The sequence below is a fragment of the Sus scrofa genome, chromosome 1, assembly GCF_054392235.1.
Source record: "Sus scrofa isolate SSC_HxYL_T2T_F1_AM1 chromosome 1, Sscrofa_HxYL_maternal_Yorkshire_Landrace_v2.0, whole genome shotgun sequence".
Classification (NCBI taxonomy): Eukaryota; Metazoa; Chordata; class Mammalia; order Artiodactyla; family Suidae; genus Sus; species Sus scrofa.
The window spans coordinates 44205889-44231980 of NC_139383.1; the positions used below are offsets into that span (position 1 = coordinate 44205889).

The 26092-nt window shown below is 38.0% G+C and overlaps 2 protein-coding genes across 3 annotated transcripts in view; one reads left to right on the top strand and one right to left on the bottom strand.

Annotated features, from left to right (window-relative positions):
* Positions 1-26092, top strand: part of PHF3 (PHD finger protein 3) — a 1103753-nt gene that overhangs the window by 11804 nt on the left and 1065857 nt on the right. The window lies entirely within an intron of this gene.
* Positions 2242-26092, bottom strand: part of NEPN (nephrocan) — a 34367-nt gene continuing 10516 nt past the window's right edge. For both annotated transcript variants that reach the window (XM_084958430.1, XM_003121240.4), the window contains 2 exons: positions 18823-19724; positions 2242-3334 (listed from right to left, as the gene is read on the bottom strand). In XM_084958430.1, the coding sequence (XP_084814556.1) occupies positions 2887-3334; positions 18823-19706 (1332 nt within the window). In that variant the 5' untranslated portion in view covers positions 19707-19724 and the 3' untranslated portion in view covers positions 2242-2886. The remainder of the gene's footprint in view (positions 3335-18822; positions 19725-26092) is intronic.

Here is a 26092-nt window from a genome sequence, read left to right on the forward strand (position 1 = left end):
GGGAAAAAGGCAAAAAAAAAAAAAAAAAAAAATCCTTATTCCTTTTCTTTGTCCTTTCCTGCTTTTATTGTTTTCTTTTTCTATTTCTTTCTTTTTTTTTTTTTGGTAAATTCATCAATAAACTTAAGAATCAGGAGTTGAAATAAATAGGTAAATAGATGATATATTTATTATCTATTTACCTATTTATGAGTGTGTGTGTGTGTATATATGGACTGACTTGTGATACCCTCCCCCAATTCCTTCATATGTTAATCTTTACCCTCCAGTGTGACTGTTTTTGTAGATAGGACTGCTAGGGAAGAAATTCATGTTAAATGAGGTCATAAAGGTGGGCCCTAATTTAATAGGACTAGTGTCCTTTTAATAAGAGATCTCTCTCTTTCCATGTGTGGGCACACAGAGAAGAAGCCATGTGAGGGCACAATGAGAAGGTAGTCAGGAACCAGGAAGAGAGGCCTCACCAAAAACTCAGCCCTTACGGCATCTTGATTTTGGGCTTCTAGCCTTCAGAAATAACTTTCTGTTAAGTCACCCAGCCCGTGGTATTTTGTTATGGCTGCCCAAGCAGATGAATACAAATACTTCATGGGACCTATTACCATTCTAGACATTGTGAGTAGAATGTGCTGAAGGAAGCTTGCTTAGCTTTGAATGCTAAAGTACTGAAGTCAAAAGGCACAGGTGTTATCAAGGTCTAGTTCCACCACCTCCTTTATGTGTGAGCCTCATAGTCACTTCACCCCTGTGAGCCTGAGCTCTCTCCCTTGTAAAAGACTAGATTTTTTCTCAAGGCTCTCACAGCTTGAGAATTCTGATTGTAAATACCCAGGCAATGTCAGTGGGTATAAACTCTTACATATCAAGCATCATTAATCATTGTTAGAACTGCAGATCTAACACATTATAAGAATTGAGGCCCCACACAACAACAAGGAAGATCAGTAAGAGTTCCCTTACTTCTGCGCCTTTGTGCATATGTACTTGGGATTCGTGTCAATGTATCAGGGAGTGCTAGAAACCACATATAAATAGGGCTATCCTCCAAGGAATATCAATTTTATAAAGATTTAGGGAAAGGAAAATATGGACATAAAGCAAGTAATGCAAAATTTGCACAGAAGTTTTAAGTCAAAACATGGCACTCTGGAGAAGGTTTTAGTTTCTGGTGGGCATCTTTGCTTATCCACTCAATCTCTACTTTTTCTCTCTTTGCCTTTGGGAGTATTTTGATGAAAGGTTTTGAATACTGTAGCTGATAAGTGTTATTAATTGGAACAGGAACTAATTTGGATGGGGCTTCAGATTTATTTGCAAGTAGATCATTTTCACAAGTAGATTGATAGAGAGAAAAAACTGTTCTATAGTCACACCTCTATCCCCAGTCAGGCGGCTCTCAAAAGCATGCAGTTCTTCGAAAGAAAGGCACTGCAGGGATTGTGGTCAACTCAGAGAAACGTGAATGGAACTCAAAGCACAGCTCTTTCCAGCAAGACCGTTGCAGAGACATTTGTAGTATTTCAAGTGCTATTTTATATTTCTCTTTCTATTTGCCTTTGATCTTAGTGAGACTGTCAAAATGAAGCCTTGACTACTGTCCCTTAGCCAAAGGTGAACATGTGACTCAAGCTAGAACAATTAGTCTCTCCCTCTGGGGATGTGAATCTTGAGAAGAAGGAAGCTAATACTGATACTAGTGAACATCTCACTCTGCAGAGAGAACCCCAGAGAAGCGTAGGGTCTCTGCATTATGTTCTTCTGCCTGGGGCCCTAGAGCAGTTCTGACCCCTGTCCTTTCCAAATTGTCCAGCTTTTCCTTTGATGCAGTGAGCTATTTCCAATCTTTCCAATAAATTCTTTCTTAAGTTAGAGTTCATTTTTACCGCTTGTAAACAAAAGCCTGTCGTGTAGGACTATAGGTGCCGGCTTCATATACAAAATTGTCAGTTTTTATTTGATAAAATGATCTACTCCAGGAATTCCCATCGTGACTCAGTGGAAACAAATCTGACTAGTATCCACGAGGACACAGGTTTGATCCCTGGCCTCGCTCAGTGCATTAAGGATCGGGTGTTGCCATAATTTGTGGTGTAGGTCGCAGACTCGGCTTGGATCTGGCGTGGCTAATGGCTGTGGTGTAAGCTGGCAGCTGTAGCTCCCATTCAACCCCTAGACTGGAAACCTCCATATGCTGTGGGTGCAGCCCTAAAAAGACAAAAAGAAAAAAAATGATCTACTCCATTTGCAGGAAGTTAATCAGATGGAGATTTTATTGTGCATCACTATTTGTCTAGGTTTCAGAATAATATACAAAAAAATTACTTTTAACATGGAAGGAATCTTACATCTTCTGACCATTGTTCTTTTCTATTTTTCTCCCCTCCCCTCAACTTATCTTAATCCTCATCTCATTTTTTTAAAAAAGAAAAACTTATAAAAAGAGTCTTGCATATCTAAATGTAGTATATATTTCTGCTTACAAGATTGAACATTAAAAATGGTTTGGTTTGGTTTTGTTTTTCTGGAGCAAGAGGTTTTTCAGGGCAATGAAACAACTCCATGTGATACTGTAATGGTGAATATATGTCCTTATACATTTGTCCAAATCTATAGTACATACAACACCAAGAGTGAACCTTAGTGTAAACTATGAAGTTTAAGTGATTATGATGTGTGAATATAGGTCCATCAATTGTAATAACATTCCACTCAGGTGGGAGATGTTGTAATGGGGGAGGCTATGTTTATGTGGGGGTGGGGGTATATAGGAAAATTTCTCTACCTTCCTCTCAATTCTGCTATGAACCTAAAACTGCTCTAAAAATGAAATCTAATTTAAAAAAAAAAAAAAGGCAAGGACTTCTAAACTATAGACAAAGCTCATCCTTAATCTATCTCATAATCATAATAATCATCATCCATGTTGATTCTGATGCTGGAGTGCTCTTCAGGCTTGGGCTTCTTTTTGGTCTCCTTGTTTTTCTCAGTCAGATGTAAGTGATGCTCACATTGCCTCATGATCTTCTTGGAGGACATCCAGTTCTCCCCTTGTCGTTCAGCTGGTGCTGCACACCGTCCTCCCCTCACATCTGTGCCCTTGGCCTTCAGGACCTCCCTGGCTCTTAGGAGACTGCAGGTGCAATTCCATGGATTTCCATCCAGATACAGGTACCTGAGGCGAGGCAGCACCTCCAAGGCCTTGAGATCCAAGGCAGAGATCTTGTTGTTCCTCAGGTTTAGAACCTGAAGCTGCTTCAGATCCTTGAGCTCCCTCTCAGCAATATCCTGGATGGCATTACCTTTTAGGTCCAGCCTGGCTAAAGTTCCTGGGAGCCTGCAAAAGCATGGAAATAGGATGTGAGAGGAGGTTGTGACCATCATTCCATAACATCTTAGGAAACTCAGATTGAGCAACGTCTAGCTTTTCTGTACCATTCTCTTCTTTCTGAAGCTAGAAAATAAGCTTGATTTTGAAGTTAATTATAAATGTAAACCTCAGTCTTATCTATAGGTCTTTACCCCTTTCTCATAGGTCTTATTTTCTAAGCTTCTGATTTTCTGGTTCCTAGCCATAAAACTCTTTACTCTTTAATTTTTCGTTATCAAATGGGATCATATAACAAACTGATAAGAAAAACTAAGTTTCCAAATTTTTAATTGGCAAAGGCCATGAATCAATAATTTATAGGAAATGTCAAAATACTGAATAAAAATATAAAAAAAGTATTAATGAATATAAAAGGTAATGAAAAAAGATGCAATGTTAGAAATTAGAAATTAAAGTATGGTTTTAGATTTAAATCTTAAAATTTGTTTCTGATGAGAGTGTTGTGGGGTAAGAACTTAAACTCTGCTAGTGGTAGTATAAGTCGGTACCACTTTGGAAACAATTTGGTAACTCACAGTGAATTTAAATAATGTCATGCCCTTCAACCTAGGAGATAATAGGAGAAGTAAATAGAAATTTATTTACAAATATATTTGTCATATATTTGATCATATTTATAATAGTAAAAACATAAGAGGCTAATGTCCACTAAAAGGGAAATTAAGAGATAATGAACTATTATATAATCATAAAAATTATATTTTAAAATAATTTTTTTAAATGCTGATTCTATAAAAAAGATTTTTTGACTGTGGATTAAAAATCCAGAAGCTATAAAAGATTCATAAATAATTATGTTAAAAATAATTTAAAAAGGAATTAAATTATGTGTATGGCAAAGTTAAAAGACAAATGATAAACTGGGGGAAAAAAATCTGCACTCTATGTCCCAGACAAAGAGTTAGTCTTCCTAATATACAAAGGACTCTTAAAAGTTGAGAAGAGGGAGTTCCCATTGTGGTACAGCAGAAACGAATCCAATTAGTATCCATGAGGATGAAGGTTCGATCCCTGGCCTTGCTCAGTGGGTTAAGGATCTGGCATTGCCGTGAACTGTCGTGTAGGTCACAGACGCAGCTCAGATCCTGCACTGCTGTGACTGTGGTGTAGGCTGGCAGCTGCAGTTCCAATTTGACCCCTAGCCTGGGAACTTCTGTATGCTGCAAGTGCAGGCCTAAAAAGCAAAAAAAAAAAAAAAAAAAAAAAAAAAATTAGAAGAAAGGATTTTAAAATAAGTCTGAAAATGGGCAAAAAGTGTGAATGGGAATCCACATAAAAGCAAAGCCCTTAAGGGAGTTGCCTTGTGGCACAGTGGGTTAAGGATCTGGCATTATCACTGCAGCGGTCAGGTCACTGTTGTGGTGTGGGTTTGGTCCCTGGCCTGGGAACCCCCACATGCCACAGCTGTGGCCAAAAAAAAAAAAAAAAAAAAAAAAGCAAAGCTCTTAGATTTTTTAACCATATTCAGGTGTATATTAGAAAAGAAGAAAGAGAGACAGGATTAAGATTGTGGAATTGAAGGATTGGCACTCACCTTCTCTCATAAAAACAACAGAATTATAATCAAACGCTGACAACCTTCAATCAAATGGACTGGAAACTTTCAAAAAGATATCCTACTCCAGAAGACAAGGAGGAGGCCACATCAAGACAGTAGGAGGAGCGATTACACGATATAAGCAAACCCATACCTGCTGGTTGGGAAGCCCACAAACTAGAAAGTAATTATATCACAGAGACTCAACTACAGGATTGAGAGTTCTGAGCCCCACATCAGGTCCCTATGCCTGGGGATCTGGGATTGGGAGAAAGAGCCACCAGAACATCTGGCATTGAAGGCCAGTGGGGCTTGTGTGCAGGAGCTCAACAGAACTGGGGGAAATGGAGACCCTGTTCTTGAAAGGCACACACAGGCTTTCATGTGCACTTTAGACTGATGATGCTGAAGATGATGCAAGACATTAGAAATAAACTGGAGGCAAAGATTGATAATTTATAGGAAACATTGAGCAAAGAAATACAAGATTTAAAACTTAAACAAGCAGAGATGCAAAATACAATAACTGAAATAAAAAATTCATTAGAAGCAACCAACGGCAGAATACAGGAGGCAGAAGAACAAATAAGCGAGGTGAAGGACAGACTAGTGGAAATCACTGATGTGGAACCGTATTCAGAATAGAGAAATGAAGAATAAAACCACACAAAGATGCTATTTCTCACCCATCAGAGTGGTAAAGATCTTAATCCTTAGCAATACATTCTGTGGGCAAAGCCGTGAAGAAGCAGACATTCTCATACACAGCTTGATGGGAGTTAAAAATGGCACAGATTCTGTGGAGAATGTAGCAAAGCCTAACAAAATAACATGTGCATTTATTCTTCAACCCAGTAATCTTACTTCTAGGTATAATCTCTGAAGATATGACTGCACAAATATCAAGGACCACATTGTACATCTTATGATATTATTTATAATAGCAAAAGGCTGGAAACAAACTAGTACGACAGTAAAGAACTACAATGCAGCCTTGAAAAAGAAAGGAGCTGGTCTCTGTGAATTATCATAAAGTGTTTTCTAGAAGGTATTGTTAAAGGGGAAAAAGCAAGAAATGGAATAGTATATATTGTATTTTAATTTTTGTGTAAGAGCGAAATAAGAATACATGTACACATTTTGCTTATTTTTGAAAAAAAAAAAAAAAGGTAAACCAGAAGCAAATCAGACTACTTATAGGAAGTGTTTGGTTCCATACGGTTTTAACTTTTTTGCATCATGTTAACATTTTACATGTTCATAAAACAAAGGCAAAAATCAAGCCCTAAAATCGAGCCCAAGTCACAGCTAACCAACTAATCCAATTAACTTATCAAATGTTTATATTGGTAATGTAACCCTATAAAGAAAAGAAAAAGTACTCTTTGACTGAATATCCTTAGTAGAAATAATCTTAGACTCTAAGGATAAAAGGATCTACAAAGAAATTCCTCTCGGTATGTTTATTGTTAACATTACTTTTAGTAATACAATTTTTAAACTTTAAATGAATACTATAAAACAAAGCAAATAAGTAAATGTATTAATGTTAGTAGGAACCAAAGTTTCATTGTAAGGGAAAAAGATACATATAAAAGAAAAGAAAAAAAAATCCCTCTCTAATGTTAATATGAACTGGAAATGTCAGTGCAAATTCATAATTTAAAAAAAATATATATTTTCTAGCTCTGTTTACTGAAAACACCTAGAAGCAATAGCATAAGCACACTGAACACACAGATCTTTGTTTCAAAATTCCAGTCTCCACTTAGAAGCAAGGCTGTTTGGAGAAATGACCAATTCCATGTCTGGGGCAAGGTAAGCTAGAACATCTGAGCCAAAATGCAAGGAAATGTTCAGAGATTAGTGGAGCACTCCTCAGGATGGTTGCTATCAGAAAACCAAAAAATAACAAGTATTAGCAAGAATGTGGAGAAACTGGAACCTTTGTGCACTGTTGGTAGGAATGTAAAATGATGCAGTCAATATGGAAAACAGTATGGCGGTTCCCCCCAAAATTAAAAATGTAAAAGCCATATGATCCAGCAATTCCATTTGTGGGTATATATACAAAAAATTGAAAGCAGGGTCTCAAAAAGGTATTTATATAGCTATCTTATATTCCCATATTGAATTCACAATAGTTAAAATGTGGAAGCAATCCAAGTGTCTATTGATGGATGAATGAATAAACAAAATACAATACATACATACATTGGAATATTATCCATCCTTAAAAGGAAGGAAATTCGGGAGTTCCCATTGTGGCGCAGTGGAAATGAATCTGACTAGGAACCATGAGGTTGCAGGTTCAATCCCTGGCCTCGCTCAGTGGGTTAAGGATCTGGCATTGCCATGAGCTGTGGTGTAGGTCATAGACACATCTTGGATCTAGCATTGCTGTGGCTGTGGCATAGGCCAGCAGCTGTAATGCCAATTTGACCCCTAGCCTGGGACCCTCCATATGCCACGGGTTCAGCCCTCAAAACCAAAAAAAAAAAAAAAAAGCAAGGAAGGAAATTTGACTCATGCTATAGCATGAATAAACCTTGAGGACATTATGCTAAGTGACAAAAAGCCTGTCACAAGAAGATAACTACTATGCGATTCCACTTATAAAACATATCTAAAGTAGTCAGTTCATAGAAAGTAGAATGGTGATGGTCAGGGGTTGAGGGGAGAGGGGAAATGAAGAGTTGTTGTTTAATGGGTACAGAGTTTCAGTTTTGCAAGATGAAAAAGTTTTGGAGACTGGTTGCACAACAGTGTGAAGATACTTAACAATACTTTAACTGTGCACTTAAAAATGGTTAAGTAGGTAAATTTTATGTGTTTTTTACACATTTTTAAAAATAAGAGTTCCCATCTTTGTGCCAGTACCATACAGTTTTGATGACTGTAGCTTTGTAGTATAGTCTGAAGTCAGGGAGCCTGATTCCTCCAGCTCCATCCTTCTTTTTCAGGATGTCTTTCTTTGGCTATTTTGGGTCTTTTGTGCTTCCAAACAAACTTTAAAATATTTTGTTCAGGAGTTCCCGTCGTGGCGCAGTGGTTAACGAATCCAACTAGGAACGATGAGGTTGCAGGTTCAATCCCTGGCCTTGCTCAGTGGGTTAACGATCCGGCGTTGCCGTGAGCTGTGGTGTAAGTTGCAGATGCGGCTCGGATCCTGCGTTGCTGTGGCTCTGGCATAGGCTGGTGGCTACAGCTCCGATTCGACCCCTAGCCTGGGAACCTCCATATGCCGCAGGAGCGGCCCAAGAAATGCCAAAAAAAGACAAAAAAAAAAAAATATATTTTGTTCAAGTTCTGTAACAAATGTCCTTGGTAATTTGATAGGGATTGCATTGACTCTGTAGATTGCCTTGGGTAGTATAGTCATTTTGATAATATTGACTCTTCCAATCCAGGATCATGGTATGCCTTTCCATCTATTTGTGTCATCTTCGATTTCTTTCATCAGTGTCTTATAGTTTTCAGAGTACAGGTCTTTTGTTTCTTTAAGTAGGTTTACTCCTAGGTATTTTATTCTTTTGGATGCTATGGTAAAGGGGATTGCTTCCCTAATTTCTCTTTCTGATCTTTCATTGTTATTACATAGAAACCGTATGGTACTAGCACAAAGACAGACATATAGATCAGTGGAACAGGATAGAAAGCCCAGAATTAAACCCATGCACCTATAGTCAACTCATCTATGACAAAGGAGGCAAGAATATACAATGGAGAAAAGACAGCCCCTTCAATAAGTGGTGCTGGGAAAGCTGGACAGCCACATGGAAAAGAATGAAATTAGAACACTTCCTAACACCATACACAAAAATAAGCTCAACTTTGATTAAAGACCTAGATATAAGGCCAGATACTATCAAACTCTTAGAGGAAAACATAGGCCAAACCCTCTCTGACATAAACAACAGCAACATCTTCTCAGATCCACCTCTTAGAGTCATGACTGTAAAAACAAAAATAAACAGATGGGACTTAAATAAACTTAAAAGTTTCTACACAGCAAAGGGAACCCTAAACAAAACAAAAAGATAACCCACAGAATGGGAGAAAATCTTTGCAAATGAATCGACTGACAAGGGATTCATCTCCAAAATTTATAAACACTACCTACCACTCAATACCTAAAAGCAAACAACCCCATCAAAAAATGGGCAGAAAATCTATACAGATAGTTCTCCAAAGAAGACATACAGATGGCCAAAAAACACATGAAAAGATGTTCAACATCACTCATCATTAGAGAAATGCAAATCAAAACCACTATGAGGTACCACCTTACACCTGCCAGAATGGCCATCATCCAAAAGTCTACAAACAATAAGTGCTGGAGAGGGTGTGGAGAAAAAGGAACCCTAGTATACTGTTGGTGGGATTGTAAATTGGTGCAACCACTGTGGAAAACAGGATGGAGATTCCTCAGAAAACTCAACATAGAACTACCATTTGATCCAGCAATCCCACTGCTGGGCATCTATCCAGAGAAAACCATGACTTGAAAAGACACATGTACTCCAATGTTCATTGCAGCACTATTTGCAATAACCAAGATCTGGAAACAACCTAAATGTCCATTGACAGAGGAGTGGATAAGAAGAAGTGCTACATATACACAATGGAATATTACTCAGCCATTAAAAGGAAAGAAATAATGGCACTTTTAGCAACATGGATGGACCTAGAAATTACCATGCTAATTGAAGTCAGACAATGAGACACCAACATCAACTGCTATCACGTACATGTGGAATCTGAAAAAAGGACACAATGAACTTTTTTCCAGAACAGATACTGACTCACAGACTTTGAAAAACTTATGGTTTCCAAAGGAGACAGGTAAGGGGGTAGGGGTATCCGCTGGGGGTTTGGGACAGAAATGCTGTAAAATTGGGTTGTGATGATCACTGTAAGACTATAAATGTAATAAATTCATGGAGTAATATAAAATAAAAACAAAATAATGTCATTTGCAGCAACATGGATGGAACTAGAGATTCTCATACTGAGTGAAGTTAGAATGAGAAAAACAAATGCCATATGATATCACATATCTAGAATCTAATATATGGCACAAATGAACCTTTCCACAGAAAAGAAAATCATGGACTTGGAGAATAGACTTGTGGTTGCCAAGGGGGAGGGGGAGGGCGTGGGATAACTTGGGAGCTTGGGGTTAATAGATGCAGACTTGCTTTTGGAATGGATTTGCAATGAGATCCTGCTGTGTAGCACTGGTAACTATGTCTAGTCACTTATGATGGAGCATGATAGTGTAAGAAAAAAGAATGTATATTATATATGTATGTGTAACTGGGTCACCATGCTGCACAGTAGAAAAAAAAGTTGTATTGGGGAAATAACATTAAAAAAATTTTTTTTTAAAATAGGAGTTCCCGTTATGGCTTAGCTGGTTAAGAACTTGATATAGTTTCTGTGAGGATGCAGGTTCAATCCCTGGCCTTGCTCAGTGGGTTAAGGATCCTGCGTTGCTGCAAGCTGCAGCCTAGGTTACAGACACAGCTCAGATTCAGCATTGCTATGGCTGTGGCATAGGCCAGCAGTGGAAGCTCCAACTCAACCCCTAGTTGGGGAACTTCCATATGCTGCAGGTGCAGCCCTAAAAAAAAAAAAAAAAAAAAGATAACATAAAATAAAGAGATAATGGAATCATGTCTCATGAAGACAGGAACCAGCTTATAGAGGCTCCCACTAGCCACATGTGGGAAAATTTGAGCATCAAAAAAGACTAACAACTGAAAATGATCATAACAAACTGAATAAATTAAGATCCCTGGGTTCATAGTGATACTTGGAAAAGAACAGAGAGAAAAGGGAAAAAGAAGAGAAAAACTACACTGTAATGTAAAGAGGGAAAAATAGAAAAGAAAATTGATCCCAAATATATAACAACCAATTATGGCTAGACATATGTTCTGGTTGAACAATTATGGATTCCTTTTTTTATTCCTTTAAAAAAATTTTTTTTCAGCACTCTAAGTTTTCATCCTTGAACAGGTATTACTTTATAGTCCGAACAAAATTATTCTGCGAATACTAATTTAAAAAACGTCATGCTACTGCAGCTCTGCTTCAACCTCGAGCCCAGGAACTTCCATATGCCACAGGTCGGGCTATAAAAAGAAAAAAAAAAAATGTCATGCTAATGCCTATAGATTAAAAAAAAAAATTACAATTGTGAACTCAAAATCTTTCCACTAGTCAACAACTTTATATTAAGTGCTATTCTTATGAAGTACAGGAAGTGAGAAAGTTTTATAAGAAAAAATGCCCTTTGAAATACCATCTGAATACTATCTCCATACAGTGTGAACATACTGGATATATATTTCATCCTTTTTAGTATTCAGTGAAATTTTTTTGTGGCGGTCCCGAACATATGATTGCTATGTTAAGGGGAAAGAAAAGAAATGAATGTAATCATATTTTATGACACCATTACCTTTTGTTTGCTATAGTATTATTCTTATATGAATTTCATTCTGAAAGATTAACCTTTTAGGTTATTGGCACTTGGCCTAAATTTTGCCCTTGTTTTTTTCTTTGAATTTATATTGTATATTTATATATACTTATGCTTATAGATTTTTATATTTGCATTCATGTCCTAAACTATACAATACATATTCATACATAAATATTTATGCTCTTGAATATTTTAAAGTCTTATTTGTTTAAAGTGCTTCTCTTTATTTGGAATAAAATTTACCTAACAAAGTAGATTAATTTACCAGGGAAAAAAATCACTTCATACATTTTAATAGCTTAATAAAACTTCTGCAGAGAGGAGTTCAGTCATTGTTCAGCAGTAACAAACCTGACTAGTATCCATGAGGACATGGATTCAATCCCTGGCCTTGCTCAGCTGATGAAAATCCAGCGTTGCTGTGAGCTGTGGTGTAGGTGACAGACGTGGCTCAGATCCAGCATTGCTGTGGCTGTGGTGTAGGCCAGCAGCTACAGCTCTGATTCGACCCCTGGCCCAGGAACTTCCATATGCTATGGGGGGCCCTAAAAAAAAAAAAAAAAAAAAAGCTTCTGCAAAGAAATATCTCAGTGGGTTTCTTGTTACTACTACAACAATTTTCAAACTGGCTATCCATAATTTAAATTCAGTTTGAAGTTAATGCCCAATACAATGTAATTTTGTGCACACACTAGCTTATGTAAGATGGATCTCTAAAAGTTATACAGAAAATCTCTCGTGTATAGCTTTTTTTTCCCAAGCAAAAATGGACTGTTAATAGGTGGTGTAACAGGAGCAAGACTCTGTGACCATTGAGAGTAAAGAGGAGGGCAGCTGAGGAAAGATACAGTAGAGTAAACCAAACAGTCAAGGCTACTTAAGATTTGAGTTCTAACTTTGTCCATTCTATTTACGAGAATGTTAGATGATAAGATATTTAGCCTTTTCTTCTTCTTCTTTTTTTTTTTTTTTTTTTTTTTTGTCTTTTTATGGCCACACCTGCAGCATATGTAAGGTCCCAGGCTAGGTGTCCAATCAGAGCTGCAGCTGCTGGCCTACACCACAGCCACAGCAATGCGAGATCCAAGCTGTATCCATGACCTACACCACAGCTCACATCAATGCTGGATCCTTAACCCACTGAGTGAGGCCAAGGATTGAACCCACATCCTCATGGATACTAGTCAGGTTTGTTACTGCTGGGCCAGAACAATACTCTCTATTCCTTATATTTGAACTTTGAGATTTTTAAACAGTGCCCTCTTTCTTCTTATTTGAATGCTTCTTATTCATACACATAAGTATATTTTAAAATTCAGTTTTCTATAAACTACTGCCTAGCTTAAACTAAGCTCTTAGTTGCTAGTTGTGTATCCTATTACAAACCATTTCCACAAATCCCTTCCTCTGTCTACCATCCTCCGGTCTACATTCAACAAGAAAATAATGGTATATGGTTTTAGGTACACATAAAATCACATATCCACCTCGTTTGCCTAAATATGCTCATTGAGATAGAAAACAATACTTAATATTTATTAAGTGCTTACTAAGACCTTATATACATGTGTTATGAATGTATGTACATGTGTTATTCCAGGTCACTCCTTATAACAATTCTGTGAAGGTAGGTACATTGTTTTACCTATTCTTTTACAGATTAGGCATTAAGGTTAAGAGGGATCAAGAAGCTTGCTAACAGTCACATAGTCAATAAATTTTGAGGTCAGGATTAAACACAATAGTCTAACCCCAGTACAGTAATAATGAACATAACTGGTATCCATGAGGATGTGGGTTCAACCCTTGGCCTCACTCAGTGGGTTAAGGATCTGGCATTGCTGTGAGCTGTGATATAGGTCACAGATGCGGCTCGGATTTTGCATTGCTGTGGCTGTGGTGTAGGCCAGCAGCTGGAGCTCCGATTCAACTCCCAGCCTGGGAAGTTTCATATGCTGCAGGTGTGGCCATAAAAAGACAAAAAAAAAAAAAAAGACGAAATAACTTACCTAACATCCTTGTAAATAAAATGGACAAAGTTAGAACTCAAGTCTTAGTAAGAAGCCTTGACTCTTCTTTTTTTTTTTTTTGTCTTTTTGACATTTCTTGGGCCTCTCCCGTGGCATATGGAGGTTCCCAGGCTAGGGGTCTAATTGGAACAGTAGCTGCCAGCCTATGCCAGATCTGAGCCGTGTCTGCGACCTATACCACAGCTCAGGGCAACGCCGGATCCTTAACCCACTGAGCAAGGGCAGGGATTGAACCTGAAACCTCATGGTTCCTAGTCGGATTCGATAACCACCGCACCACGGTGGGAACTCCCGACTCTTTTTTTTTAAAGCTTCTGATTTTCCACTCTCCAGATGAAAGTGCTCGGTACACAGAAGTCAGGTCAAAATGTTAGCTAATGCAAATAAGCAGGGCAAGCTTTCTTCTAAACAAGTACAATTACTCACTTCTGGGCTGGGTAGCCAAACACTGTATCTGTCCTTAGGAGTATCTTTTTCTTTCCTATTTCTATGGATAATCTGTTTCTATGGATTCTCTGGTTGAACAATTATGGATTCTTTTTTAAAACATTTTTCAGCACCCTAGATTTTCATCCCTGAGCAGGTAATGCTTTATAGTCGGAAAAAAATTTTGTTCTGGCATTGTAAGAGAAACCACTCATTTCCTGCTTTTGTGACCTTTTGGAAGTCATTTATCACTCTCATATAATTTGTCTTTGTAAGTCTGATTTATATAAAAAGGTAGTTCTGATTTTAAGACAATGTCCAGAAATGCAATTTGTTCTTTGGTGTCGCTTTTTAGAGTAAAAAGGGGGCACACCCCCATTTAGCCAGCAGGTGGCACTTGAGTATAAGTAAGAGAAAATGCTAACTGCCTCCCTTAGGTTGTCAAAAGCTATTCTGGATTTGAATTATCCAAATTGTGGCTAAAGAAGAGATGATGTAATTTATATTTGTTCCCTGGGCTGCAGGTTGGTGAAATTAGAAGCCACTGGTGAAATGTGAGACCCAGGTATTGGAGATTTTAAGTTCTAAGCAATACAGTGTATTGGTGACAGTAAATCTCAGAGGCTGGTGAGGATGCAGTGGCTAAAAATCCCTGGCTCTGGAGTTAGACTATTGTGTTTAATCCTGACCTCAAAATTTATTGACTATGTGACTGTTAGCAAGCTTCTTGATCCCTCTTAACCTTAATGCCTAATCTGTAAAAGAATAGGTAAAACAATGTACCTACCTTCACAGAATTGTTATAAGGAGTGACCTGGAATAACACATGTACATACATTCATAACACATGTATATAAGGTCTTAGTAAGCACTTAATAAATATTAAGTATTGTTTTCTATCTCAATGAGCATATTTAGGCAAACGAGGTGGATATGTGATTTTATGTGTACCTAAAACCATATACCATTATTTTCTTGTTGAATGTAGACCGGAGGATGGTAGACAGAGGAAGGGATTTGTGGAAATGGTTTGTAATAGGATACACAACTAGCAACTAAGAGCTTAGTTTAAGCTAGGCAGTAGTTTATAGAAAACTGAATTTTAAAATATACTTATGTGTATGAATAAGAAGCATTCAAATAAGAAGAAAGAGGGCACTGTTTAAAAATCTCAAAGTTCAAATATAAGGAATAGAGAGTATTGTGTTTTAATTCTTTGTGGGAGGAAAACCACAGAAAAACTTTATTAGGTCATTCTCACTTTCTGATTCAAAGAAAATTTGGGGAGTGGGTTTTGGGAGATAGGTAGTGGTCATGATGGAGAATTTTTTTGTTTGTTTTTGTTTCGTTTTTTAGATCCATACCCACGGCATATGGAGGTTCCCAGGCTAGGGGTCCAATTGGAGATGCAGCTGCTGGCCTATGCTACAACCATAGCAATGTGGGATCTGAGCCATGTCTGTGGCCTACATCACAGTTGATGGCAACACTGGATCCTTAACCCACTGAGCAAGCCCAGGGGTTGAACCCACATCTTCATGATACTAGTTGGCTTCATTACCACTGAGCCACAATGGGAACTCCCGTGACGGGGGATTTTTAAAACACTCTCTACAAGAACATTGCTCTCACAGCTGGCTGAGGTCTTTGATGATCAGACAGTTGTGCTGCTTCATTTAAGCCTCATTGGAAAAGCCTCCTTGTGTCTTGTCACTTGCCCTCTTGTCCTGGCCCAGTAGTTCTCAACCCTAGTTTTACATTAAATTCATCTGGGAAGCTTCTAAAAATACTGCTGCCTGGGCCACAACCCTAGGGTGTCTGATTTAATTGGTTTGAATTGATGTCTAGACCGGAGTGGGCTTTTTAAAAAAGTTCTCCAGATATTTCTGTGGTGAAGTCAGATTTGAAAATTAGGGTTAGCTCAAGCTTGCAATTCCATTATACACTCCACTGGGTAAAAGCATTGTGCTTTCTGTAGTCACTTATTAAAACACAAATACCCTGGCAGGAGTAAATAATTAAGCTATTTTTCACTCATTAAACTTAGCAGGATTACTTCACCAAATGCTTTCTAAAAGTCACCTGAATAGAAAATCCACCAAGTTCACAGTTGTACTCATGGCTGTCATAGCTGCCTGAGAATCCTATGTGAGAGAGTCACTCCCTAAACTGTTTTAGGAGTTTTTATTGTATTGTATTGTATTGTATTGTATTTTTAGAGCCGCACACATGGCATATGAAAGTTACCAGGCTAGGGGTTGAATCAGAGCTGTAGTCACCAGCCTACACCACAGCCACAGAGACTAGGGATCAAACCCACATCCTTATGGATCCTAGTCAGGTTCATTAACTGCTGAGCCACAAAGCAAACTCCAGGAGTTTTTATTTTATATATGATTTTTTTTTCTTGGAGGAGGAACATGCAGTAAGAGAAAATAAGTCCTGAAACATAGTAGAGAAATTATTTACATAACAACGAGAATTGCAGTGTTTGTAGTTCCTGTTGTGGCTCAGCAGATTAAGAACCCGACTAGTATCCATGAGGATGCTAGTTCCACCCCTAACCTCGATCAGTGGGTTAGGGGTCTGGCATTGCCATGAGCTGTGGTTTAGGTCGAAGATTTGGCTGGGATCCTGCCGTTGCTGTGGCTGTGGCGTAGACCGGCAGCTGCAGCTCCGATTTGGCCCCTAGCCTGGGAATTTCCCTATGCCGAAGGTGCAGGTGCCCCCCTGCCCCCCAAAAAAGAATTTGCGTGTTGAAATACTGCCAGCATGTTCTTGCCTTATGGCCTTTGTATGATTCAGTCTAGAACACTTTTTTCCCCAAAAATACCTTCACAACCAAGTCCCTTACCTCCTTCCAATCTTTGCTCAAAGCTTACCTTTTCAAGGGGGTTACCATGTTTACCTTATTTAAAATTGCAACCAGCCACCCCATTCTCGATGCTCCTGAACCTGGAAATTATGTCCTTTTTTGTTGTTTACTATATATAACTCTTAGCACTATCTAAATATTATGTACTTTACTTACATATTACATTGTCACTCTTTCCCTGCTAGAATTTAAGCTGTACAGAACAATAAGTTTTATCTCTTTGATTACACTGATATATCTTTAGGGCCTGGTGAAGTACCTGGCACATGGTAAATGTGTCAAATATATTTGTTAAATTAAATTAATTGTGTGCACATGCTTATGCATTGAGAAATTGATTACTTTCAAATCATTCTCAACATATTTTAAAGTACTGATTTCAGCTGGAATAAAAATCACTTTTTGATGTTTTGCCTTTGGTATAGTTAACATACCATATAACTTAAAAATCCCTTTTTCAACTAGGAAAAAAATGAACATCTGTCCATATCAAAGATAATTTTTCCCTTTCACATTGATAAGAAAAATTATTGTAATGAACAATGATAATAAGTAAATCAGGTTCCACAGGAGTCTACAGAAGCCAGAAGTTAGTATGTTAACTATAAGAAATTTGAGGAGTTCCCGTCGTGGCGCAGTGGTTAACGAATCCGACTAGGAACCATGAGGTTGCGGGTTCGGTCCCTGCCCTTGCTCAGTGGGTTAACGATCCGGCGTTGCCGTGAGCTGTGGTGTAGGTTGCAGACGCGGCTCGGATCCTGCGTTGCTGTGCCTCTGGCGTAGGCCGGTGGCTACAGCTCCGATTCAACCCCTAGCCTGGGAACCTCCATATGCCGCGGGAGCGGCCCAAGAAATAGCAACAACAACAACAACAAAAAAGACAAAAGACAAAAAAAAAAAAAAAAAAAAAAGAAATTTGATAATGATAGTAGGGTAAGGAGCCTTTTTTTCTACAAAGTGCTGAAAGAAAAAAGAATCCATTGATAGGCACATATTATAAATAACATAATATCTTTTTAGGAGAATAATAGTACTTATTCTTCTACTTTTTAAAAAAATTCTACTTTAAAATGTGGAACATGAGATAAAGTTTAAATAAATAGGCACATGGAACTATATCCAATCATGTGTGATGGAATACGATGGAAAACAAATAAAAGAATGCATATATATATATATATATATATATATAAAACTCGGTCACTTTGCTATACAGCATAAATTGACAGAATATTGTAAATCGTCTATAATAAAAATTTTTAAAAATTAAAAAATAAATAGGACCAATTAATGTAAACATGTGCATTAGTTATAGATTATGACTGGTTGGGGGAACACGTACAGTGGTTGGGTATAGAGAGTGGGATATTTGGAACAGAAATTAAGCATCAGAGTATTAGGGTGTATGTGTGTGCATGTGTGTGAGAGAGAGAGACAGAAAGAGCAAGAGATCAGAAGAAACAACCAAAGCCAGAAGGTAAGACCAACATAAATTGACTCACACACAAACAGATACAGAGAAATAAGCAGCACTCCTTATCCCTTAAAGATCACAGCACTGAGAAGAATATGAGGCTCCCAAATACATAATTCAAAATCAATGCAATATTAACAAAATTTTGATTTTTTTTCTCTTAAAATACCATTTCAATGCTTTTTAAAGTAGAAATATCTTACTACAGTCCCCTCTCATTTTTTTCCATTGCCAGTGATTAAACATAGGACTAGTTGGCCTTTTGCTGGATCCAGACCATTTACTAAGACACCAGAACACACTCTTTGCAAGTAATATCCTCCTATGATGTTTGTTAGCATACTCCCCCAAAGCTGCACTGCATATTTTCATTGCTAGCATCTTGTCCCACAGGCAAGGTAAATTAAGTTTGCGCAGGAGTCAGCCTGAGGACTGGAGATTCCAAACCCCTGTTTAAAATTTCTATCCCTGGAGCCCTACAATGTCTTGATCAGATACTTGATGTTTACTGGGACTACTTTTCTTGTATAATGTACTTAATTGTCCCAATCTTTAGAAAACTTTCAGAGTAGTTACCATAAATGATAGGGCTCACTTACCTTAGTGGGATAGACAAGAGCAGGTTCTGCTCCAAGGCGAGGTTGGAGAGCTGGGAACACCTCTGCAGGGCTCCAGCTTCAAACAGGCTGACAATGTTGTTGTCCAGAAACAAATGTTTTAGATCTCGGAGGTCCTGGAAATCTTGCGCTGTAACTTTCTGAATCAGGTTATTGCTGATATCAAGTTTTTGTAGCCTTGCTGGTAGTCTGAGGGGCAGCATTTGCAGCTGGTTTTGGGACAACTCCAGAGTAGTTAAATTGGCAAGGAGCTGTGCCCCATCAAAGGAAGAGAGTGAGTTTTCTGACAGGTAAAGATGGGAAAGATTCTCCAAGTGTTTCAGATCTTCGAAACTTACCACTTTTAGCCGGTTTCTCTCCATTTTTAAAGAGAGCAAGGATTTGGGCAGATTAATAGGAATTTGAGTCAGAAAGTTACTACTGAGACTGAGGAATTGCAAAGACTGAAGAGAAGTGAAGAAGCCAGCGGGCAGGAGATGTAGCTTATTGTTCTCCATGCTCATGTGTGTCAGGTGGGAAAGTGCCAGTGGTCCCTCTACAGTCTCAATACTGTTACCATCTAACACCAAGCTTTGCAAACTGACCAGAGAGGAGAGTGTGCTGGGAGAGAGGGAAGAGATCAGATTGTTTTTAAGTTCAAGGATTGTTAATTTCTTCAGTCCTTCAAAATCAGATCTGTGAAGGACAGATATTGAATTATCATTGAGTTTTAACACTTCAAGACTGGCCGGGAGTGCACTGGGGATTCGTCTTAACTTATTTTTCCAGAGTTCCAAGGTCTTTAAAGTACTCAGAGTTTTGAAAGTGTCATTTTCTACTGACTCTGTTCCACTGGCCAGCAAAATAAAATCTTCTAGAGCCAGCATTTGGATGAAGTTAGATAGCTACAAAAAAAAAAAAAAAAAAAAAAAAAAAAAAGCAGGGGTGGGAAAGAAGGCAGAAAAGCAGTACATTAGGATTACTGTTAAAAAAAACCCAAAAAACCCATATACATTATCATTTAATACTAATGATACTTCAGGAGTTCCCGTCATGGCTCAGCGGAAACGAATCTGACTAGTTATCCATGAGGACACAGGTTGGATCCCTGGCCTCGCTCAGTGGGTTAAGAATCTGGCATTGCCATGAGCTATGGCATAGGTCGAAAACTTGGCTTGGATCTGGCATTACTGTGGCTGAGGCATAGGCCAGCGACTACAGCTCCAATTCGACCCCTAGCCTGGGAACCTCCATATGCCAGAGGTGCAGCCCTTAAAAAAAAGAAAAAAAATACTAATGATATTTCAGATTTTCCTACAGGATCTGTTTAACATTACCTCTTAGAAAAGGATGGAAACTCAGGTCCTATTTTTATTCATGATTGCTAACAGTGTAAGATACCTAATATTTAAGAACTTTCACACACTATTGGTAGATGTAAAATTGGCCAACTTTTGCTGCATATTCTTTGACCCAGCAATTTTATTTCTAGGCAGAAGTGTTTAAAAATTGCAGTGATTTAGGTGATAGGATGTTCTTTGTTGCATCATATTGTGATAGCCAAAAATGGGAACAATCTGGAAATCTTTCATCGAACTATTAACTAGAGTTACTAACTCTAGGGGATAAGATTATAAGGAATTTTCATTAGCTACATTTTGTATTGTTTAGATATATATATATATATATTTTTTTTTTTTTTTTTGGCTGTGCCCATGGTATGCAGAAATTCCTAGGCCAGGGATTGTTTAGATTTTTTAATTAAAAAACATTTTAAAATGGTCAAGCCTGGAGTTCCTGTGATGGCTCAGCGGTTAATGAATCCGAGTAGGAACAATGAGGTTGCGGGTTCGATCCCTGGCCTCCTTCGGTGGGTTAAGGATCCAGCTTTGCCATGAGCTGTGATGTAGGTTGCAGACACGGCTTGGATCCTGCATTGCTGTGGCTCTGGCGTAGGGCAGTGGCTACAGATCAGATTGGACCCCTAGCCTGGGAAACTCCATATGCAGCAGGTGCGGGCCTTGAAAAGACAAAAAAGAGAGAGAGAGAGAGAGAGAGAGAGAGAGAAGGAAAGAAAGAAAGAAAGAAAGAAAGAAAGAAAGAAAGAAAGAAAGAAAGAAAGAAAGAAAGAAAGAAAGAAAGAAAGAAAATGTTCAAGCTTTAAAAGTTAAAAAAAAAAAAAAAAAAGTCCTAGATACTGCTATCAGTAGGATGGGCCTATCAGAGAAACATCTTCAACGATATAATAGTTTGTAGTCTATAGTTTACAGTTAAGTGAGCCTAATACTTGTTTAGATAAAAGTTATAGTATATATATAACTATGAAAAGTTAAGAAAAAGCAATCCAAGTAAAATGAAGTAGAGCAGAGGATAAACTTCTCCTGTTTTCCCCATGTAAAGGTTTTGTTTCAGGTTTCAATCCTGGGCAGCCCCTACTCCAAGCATTAGAGAGAGGGTTGCATGTCTTTCTTGCGATCTTTATAGGTCCAATGAACACTGGAAACTAACACACCTTCATAGTCAATGCCTCAGACATGTGTGAACCAAGCCAACGAAGAGTTTGTAAACTATGTTGGAATTTTTTTCTGATCATCAAAGCAAAACTTGTTCCCTGTAAACAATTTTAAAATTATGGAAAGTATGGAGAGAATACAAAAATAATCCATAGTCCCCTGCCCACTTTTTGATAAACTCTATATTTCATATCCAAAAGGAATTTGAAGTAATTTCTTCTCTTCCACAAAAGATATAAAGTGCAATTACTTTTATTGACTGCCACCATAAAGACATTTTTGTTCATCCCCTCAGTGTGAGAGCTAAAACAATAAAACTCTCTCTCTCTCTCTTTTTTTTTTCTTTTTTTTCTTTTTAGAGCTGCACCTGTGGCAGATGGCAGTTCCCAGGCTAGGGGTCGAATTGGAGCTGTGTCTGCCACCCTACACCATAGCTCATAGCAACACCTGACCTTTAGCCCACTGAATGAGGCCACGGGTCAAACTCACATCCTCATGGATACTGGTCAGGTTTATAACTTGCTGAGCCACAGTGGGAACTCCCAACAATAAAACTTTTAGAAGAAGATATAAGCATACATTTTCATGACCTTGGGTTTGGTAAAAGCTATCTTGGATATTATGCCAAAAGCAAAAGTGACGTAAGAATAGATAAATTGAATTTAATTAAAATTAAAAATTTTTCTGCTTCAAAGAACACCATTAAGAAAATAAAAAGATAACTTACTGAATGGGAGAAAACTTTTGCAAATAATATATCTGATAGGATATTCATATTTATAATATAAAAAGAACTTTTAGGGAGTTCCTGTTGTGGCTCAGTGGTTAATGAATCCGACTAGCATCCATGAGGACATGGGTTCGATCCCTGGCCTTGCTCAGTGGGTTAGGGATCCAGTGTTGCACTGAGCTGTGGTGTAGTTTGTAGATGCTGCTTGGATCTGGTGTTGCTGTGGCTGCAGTATAGGTTGGCAGCTATAGCTCCCATTCGACCCCTAGCCTGGGAACCTCCATATACCGTGGGTATGGCCCTAAAAAAAAAGACAAAAAAAAAAAAAAAAAGCTTTTACAACTCAAGAATATAAAGACAAATAGCCCCAATTTTTTAAGTGGGCAGAGGATTTATAGAAATTTCTCCAAAAAAGATATACAAATAGCCAATAAGCACATTAAAAGATGCTTTACATTATTAGTCATTAATGATATGAAGGTTAAACCAAAAAGAGATACCACCTGGTGCTCATCAGGATGCCTATGATCCAGAAAAATAAAAGATAAGAAATGTTAGCAAGGATGTGGAGAAATTGGAACTGTCGTGTATTTCTACAAGGAATGCACAGTGCTGCAGCCATTTCGGAAAAGTCTGGTAGCTTCTCAAAATGTTAAAGAGTTACCATATGATCCAGAAATTCCACTCCTCGGTATATACCCAAGAGAAATGAAAATATATATCCATTGAAAAACTTGTACACTAATGTCAGAGCAGCCTTATTCATAATAGCCAAAAAGAGGAGACAACCCAAATGCTTATCAACTGATGAACAGGTTGACAAAATGTAGTATATATGTGCAATGGAATATCATCTAACCTTCAAAAGGAAAGAAATGCTGACATATGCTACAACATGGATGAACCTTGAGCACATTATTTTAAATGAAAGAAGCCAGTCACAAAAGACCACAGATTTAGAGGGAAAGACTGGATTCAGTTTGGAGCACTATATATATATATATATATATATATATATATATATATGTGTGTGTGTGTGTGTATATTTCCAGTGCAGCTGGATAAGTCTGAAATATGGGGGAAAGGTATAAATGAGAAACCCAGTAAAAGAGCCATCATCACTTACACAAAGTGAAGTCACCCAAGGAAAGTGTGCATAGCAAGAAAAAAAAAAGGCTAGGCCAAAAAGAAGCCTATAAAAAGGGCAGAAAAGACACATTAGAGAGGAATAATGAGAATGTAAAAGTGTGGTGTCATGGGAGGGACGAGAATGAGAATTTCAAGAACTATTTGTGAGCCAGTGTCTTAGAAGAGTATTTTTTGACTGTGTCGAGCAGGCAGAAACCAGACAGCGGTGAATTAAAGAATAAATAAGAGGTGAAGAAGCGGAGGCAGTAAGTACAGACTACCTTCTCACAGAGTTTTGCAATTAAAGAGGGATAGCAGCAAGAGGAGACACAGAATTAAAATAATCTTATTTTTATTGTGATGAAAGGAGCATGTTTATAGGCTAAAACAGGACAAGAGTAAAGAAAAAGCAACTGAAGATATGGGAATGGGGAGCAAGCTCCAGGGAGAGGTGAGAAGGATGGAATCAAGGGTATAGGAGGGAGCTTCCTTGAAGAGGAGAGACATCTCATCCCCTCTGTCTGGAGGAAAGAGTTTGCAGCATAGGTTGGAGACAAATTAGTATATAGTGAGCAGGAGTAGAGGGAGATGAAGACTCCTGGCCTAAGTTTTGTCATGATTTGTTAATAAAATGGGAGGCCAGCCATTTGGTCAAAATGAGGATGGCAGGGATTGAGAAGTTTGGAAAGATGTCAAGGGAAGGTAGGGAGAACCTGACCAAGTAAACCTGAAAGGATAGATGGGTGACAATGAAGACCTACCTAGACAAGGTTGGAGACCTTGAATCTGGGTTCTAAACCACGCTCATACAAACAGATAATGTGGAGAAGTGTGATCCTCTCCAGCAGCACTCAGCTGTCGGAGAAACAAAGCAAAATGATCGCCCTAACTGAAGACTGAGGCTTTGCTGAATAGGTAATGAGATAATGAACTATGGGATGCAAAATGGGAAGGGGTGGGGAAGAAAATAGATAAGAAATGAATTGATTATCTGAGAGAACCAGATAGATCCAGGATTAGACGTCTCCGTGAGGTAGAAAGAAGTATGGCAGCTGAAAGGAAAGAAGACGACTAGAGTGTAGGCATGGGAATTCAAGATTTTTGAGTGGAGGAGTTTCAGGAATAATGAGCATTATGATATAAGCAAGAGAGTAAATGGCTGTGAAGTGGAAATGTAGATAGATCATTTTTTATGAGTTCAAAGAAGTGTGGAACTAAGATATTAGACACTGAAGTCACTCCAAAAGATGCAGGATTTAGGATGGAGAGGAAGCCAGGATGGAAGGGACCAAGGGCACAATATGATACACAGAAGAGCAAAAAGATTGTTATAATCTGATGGCATGCACCGCAAAGAAATGGATTTTTACAGATAAATTGGTAAGTCCCTCTCGAGGGCAGGAACTGTGAATTTTTCATCTTTTATCCCGTCTCAAACACAGCATTCACATCCAAAAGTAACAGAAACATTTTAAATTGTGCTATATATGTATATGTGTTGTGTATGCATGCATATTTGTGACATACATGTGTATATACGCATATGTTTATATATTTAATTTCTATTGCTATTAATCTGAAGATCCCTTTTAACTTTTTTTTCTTTACATGTAGGCATCCAATTCTGTAGTTTAAATCAAATAAACAGGATATATGTTGCATTCACCAAACGCAAGTAAACTACAGTCATGTAAAGCCTAAGGATTTTTAAAAGGGAAAAGGGAGATATTGCTGAGAGCTTTCTACTTCCTTCACAAAACAATTTTCTCTTTTGACAACCCTTTTGCTGGGAACTGTCCTTCCTAGAGATAATTAACTGGGTTAAAGTCAGGGAAGTGGCAATATTGCTGTTCAATGAACCTAAACCAATGACAAATGAAGTCATTCAATAACTGAATTTGATGAGAGGCATCATTTCATCTTATTGGTTGCAAAGCAGCAGTGTGTGATCATTACCAGGCTTAGTGGACACTCCAGCTCTCACTATCTCAAGTCCTCAGGACAAATATTTAAGCTTTTGCCTTTTAACCAGGTATTTGCTTGAATGCTGACACCTGCTGTATGGCATTAGGCACTACTGGATTAGAAGAGGAAAGTAAACATGACGACTAGGCAATTGTGCTTATTGAGCCTGAAAATAAATACCATGCCACACATTTTAAACTCTCTGTGTTTATGTGCACCTACATTAAAATTTCTTAGCCAAATAAAAAAGGGAGGGGTGTCTCTGTTTGAAGGAAAAGTACATTCACCTGCTGACTCTCTGCCCCTGGATCACAGACAAATATTTCCTTATCTTGGGATTTGGATCCATGAGGGAGAAGCAGTGACCAGTGAAGGCAAACTCAGCGAGCCAGAGAATTTTCCATCTAGAAAGTTCTTGGGATCCCCCATCTAACCCTGCCTTCTCACTTCATAAAGGTAAAAAATGAGGGCCAGAGATTTTTTTTTTTTTTTTAATTGCTTGTCTGGGGTGGTTCTATCTCTAGTGAGAAAACTAGTAATGAGAACTCTAGTGTCTTGATACTTTTCAAAATAACAAAAGCCAAAAAGCAAAAGTTCCTTTGTGTTATACAAGTCAAACAAATCCGAGAGCTCTCTTTTCACTGCCTCTGAATAGGTAAATGGGAAAATAAAAATCATAATTGAAAGCACATGGCATGAGAATTGCAGTAGTGTGGCAAAACAAGAACACACATTTCTTCTGTATAGTTTTCCACAAAGACACTGATGCCTGGTTGGTTTATAGAATTTGTATGAATAATTCTCATATGCTGCATTCACCTTGAGAGTCTTATAACGTACTTAGTATCATCTGCTTTCTGTGGCATAAACAAAACTACTTTTTCTCATGAAAGGGCTTATTTCTTTTTAAAGCTTATTTTATTGAACTGTAATTGAT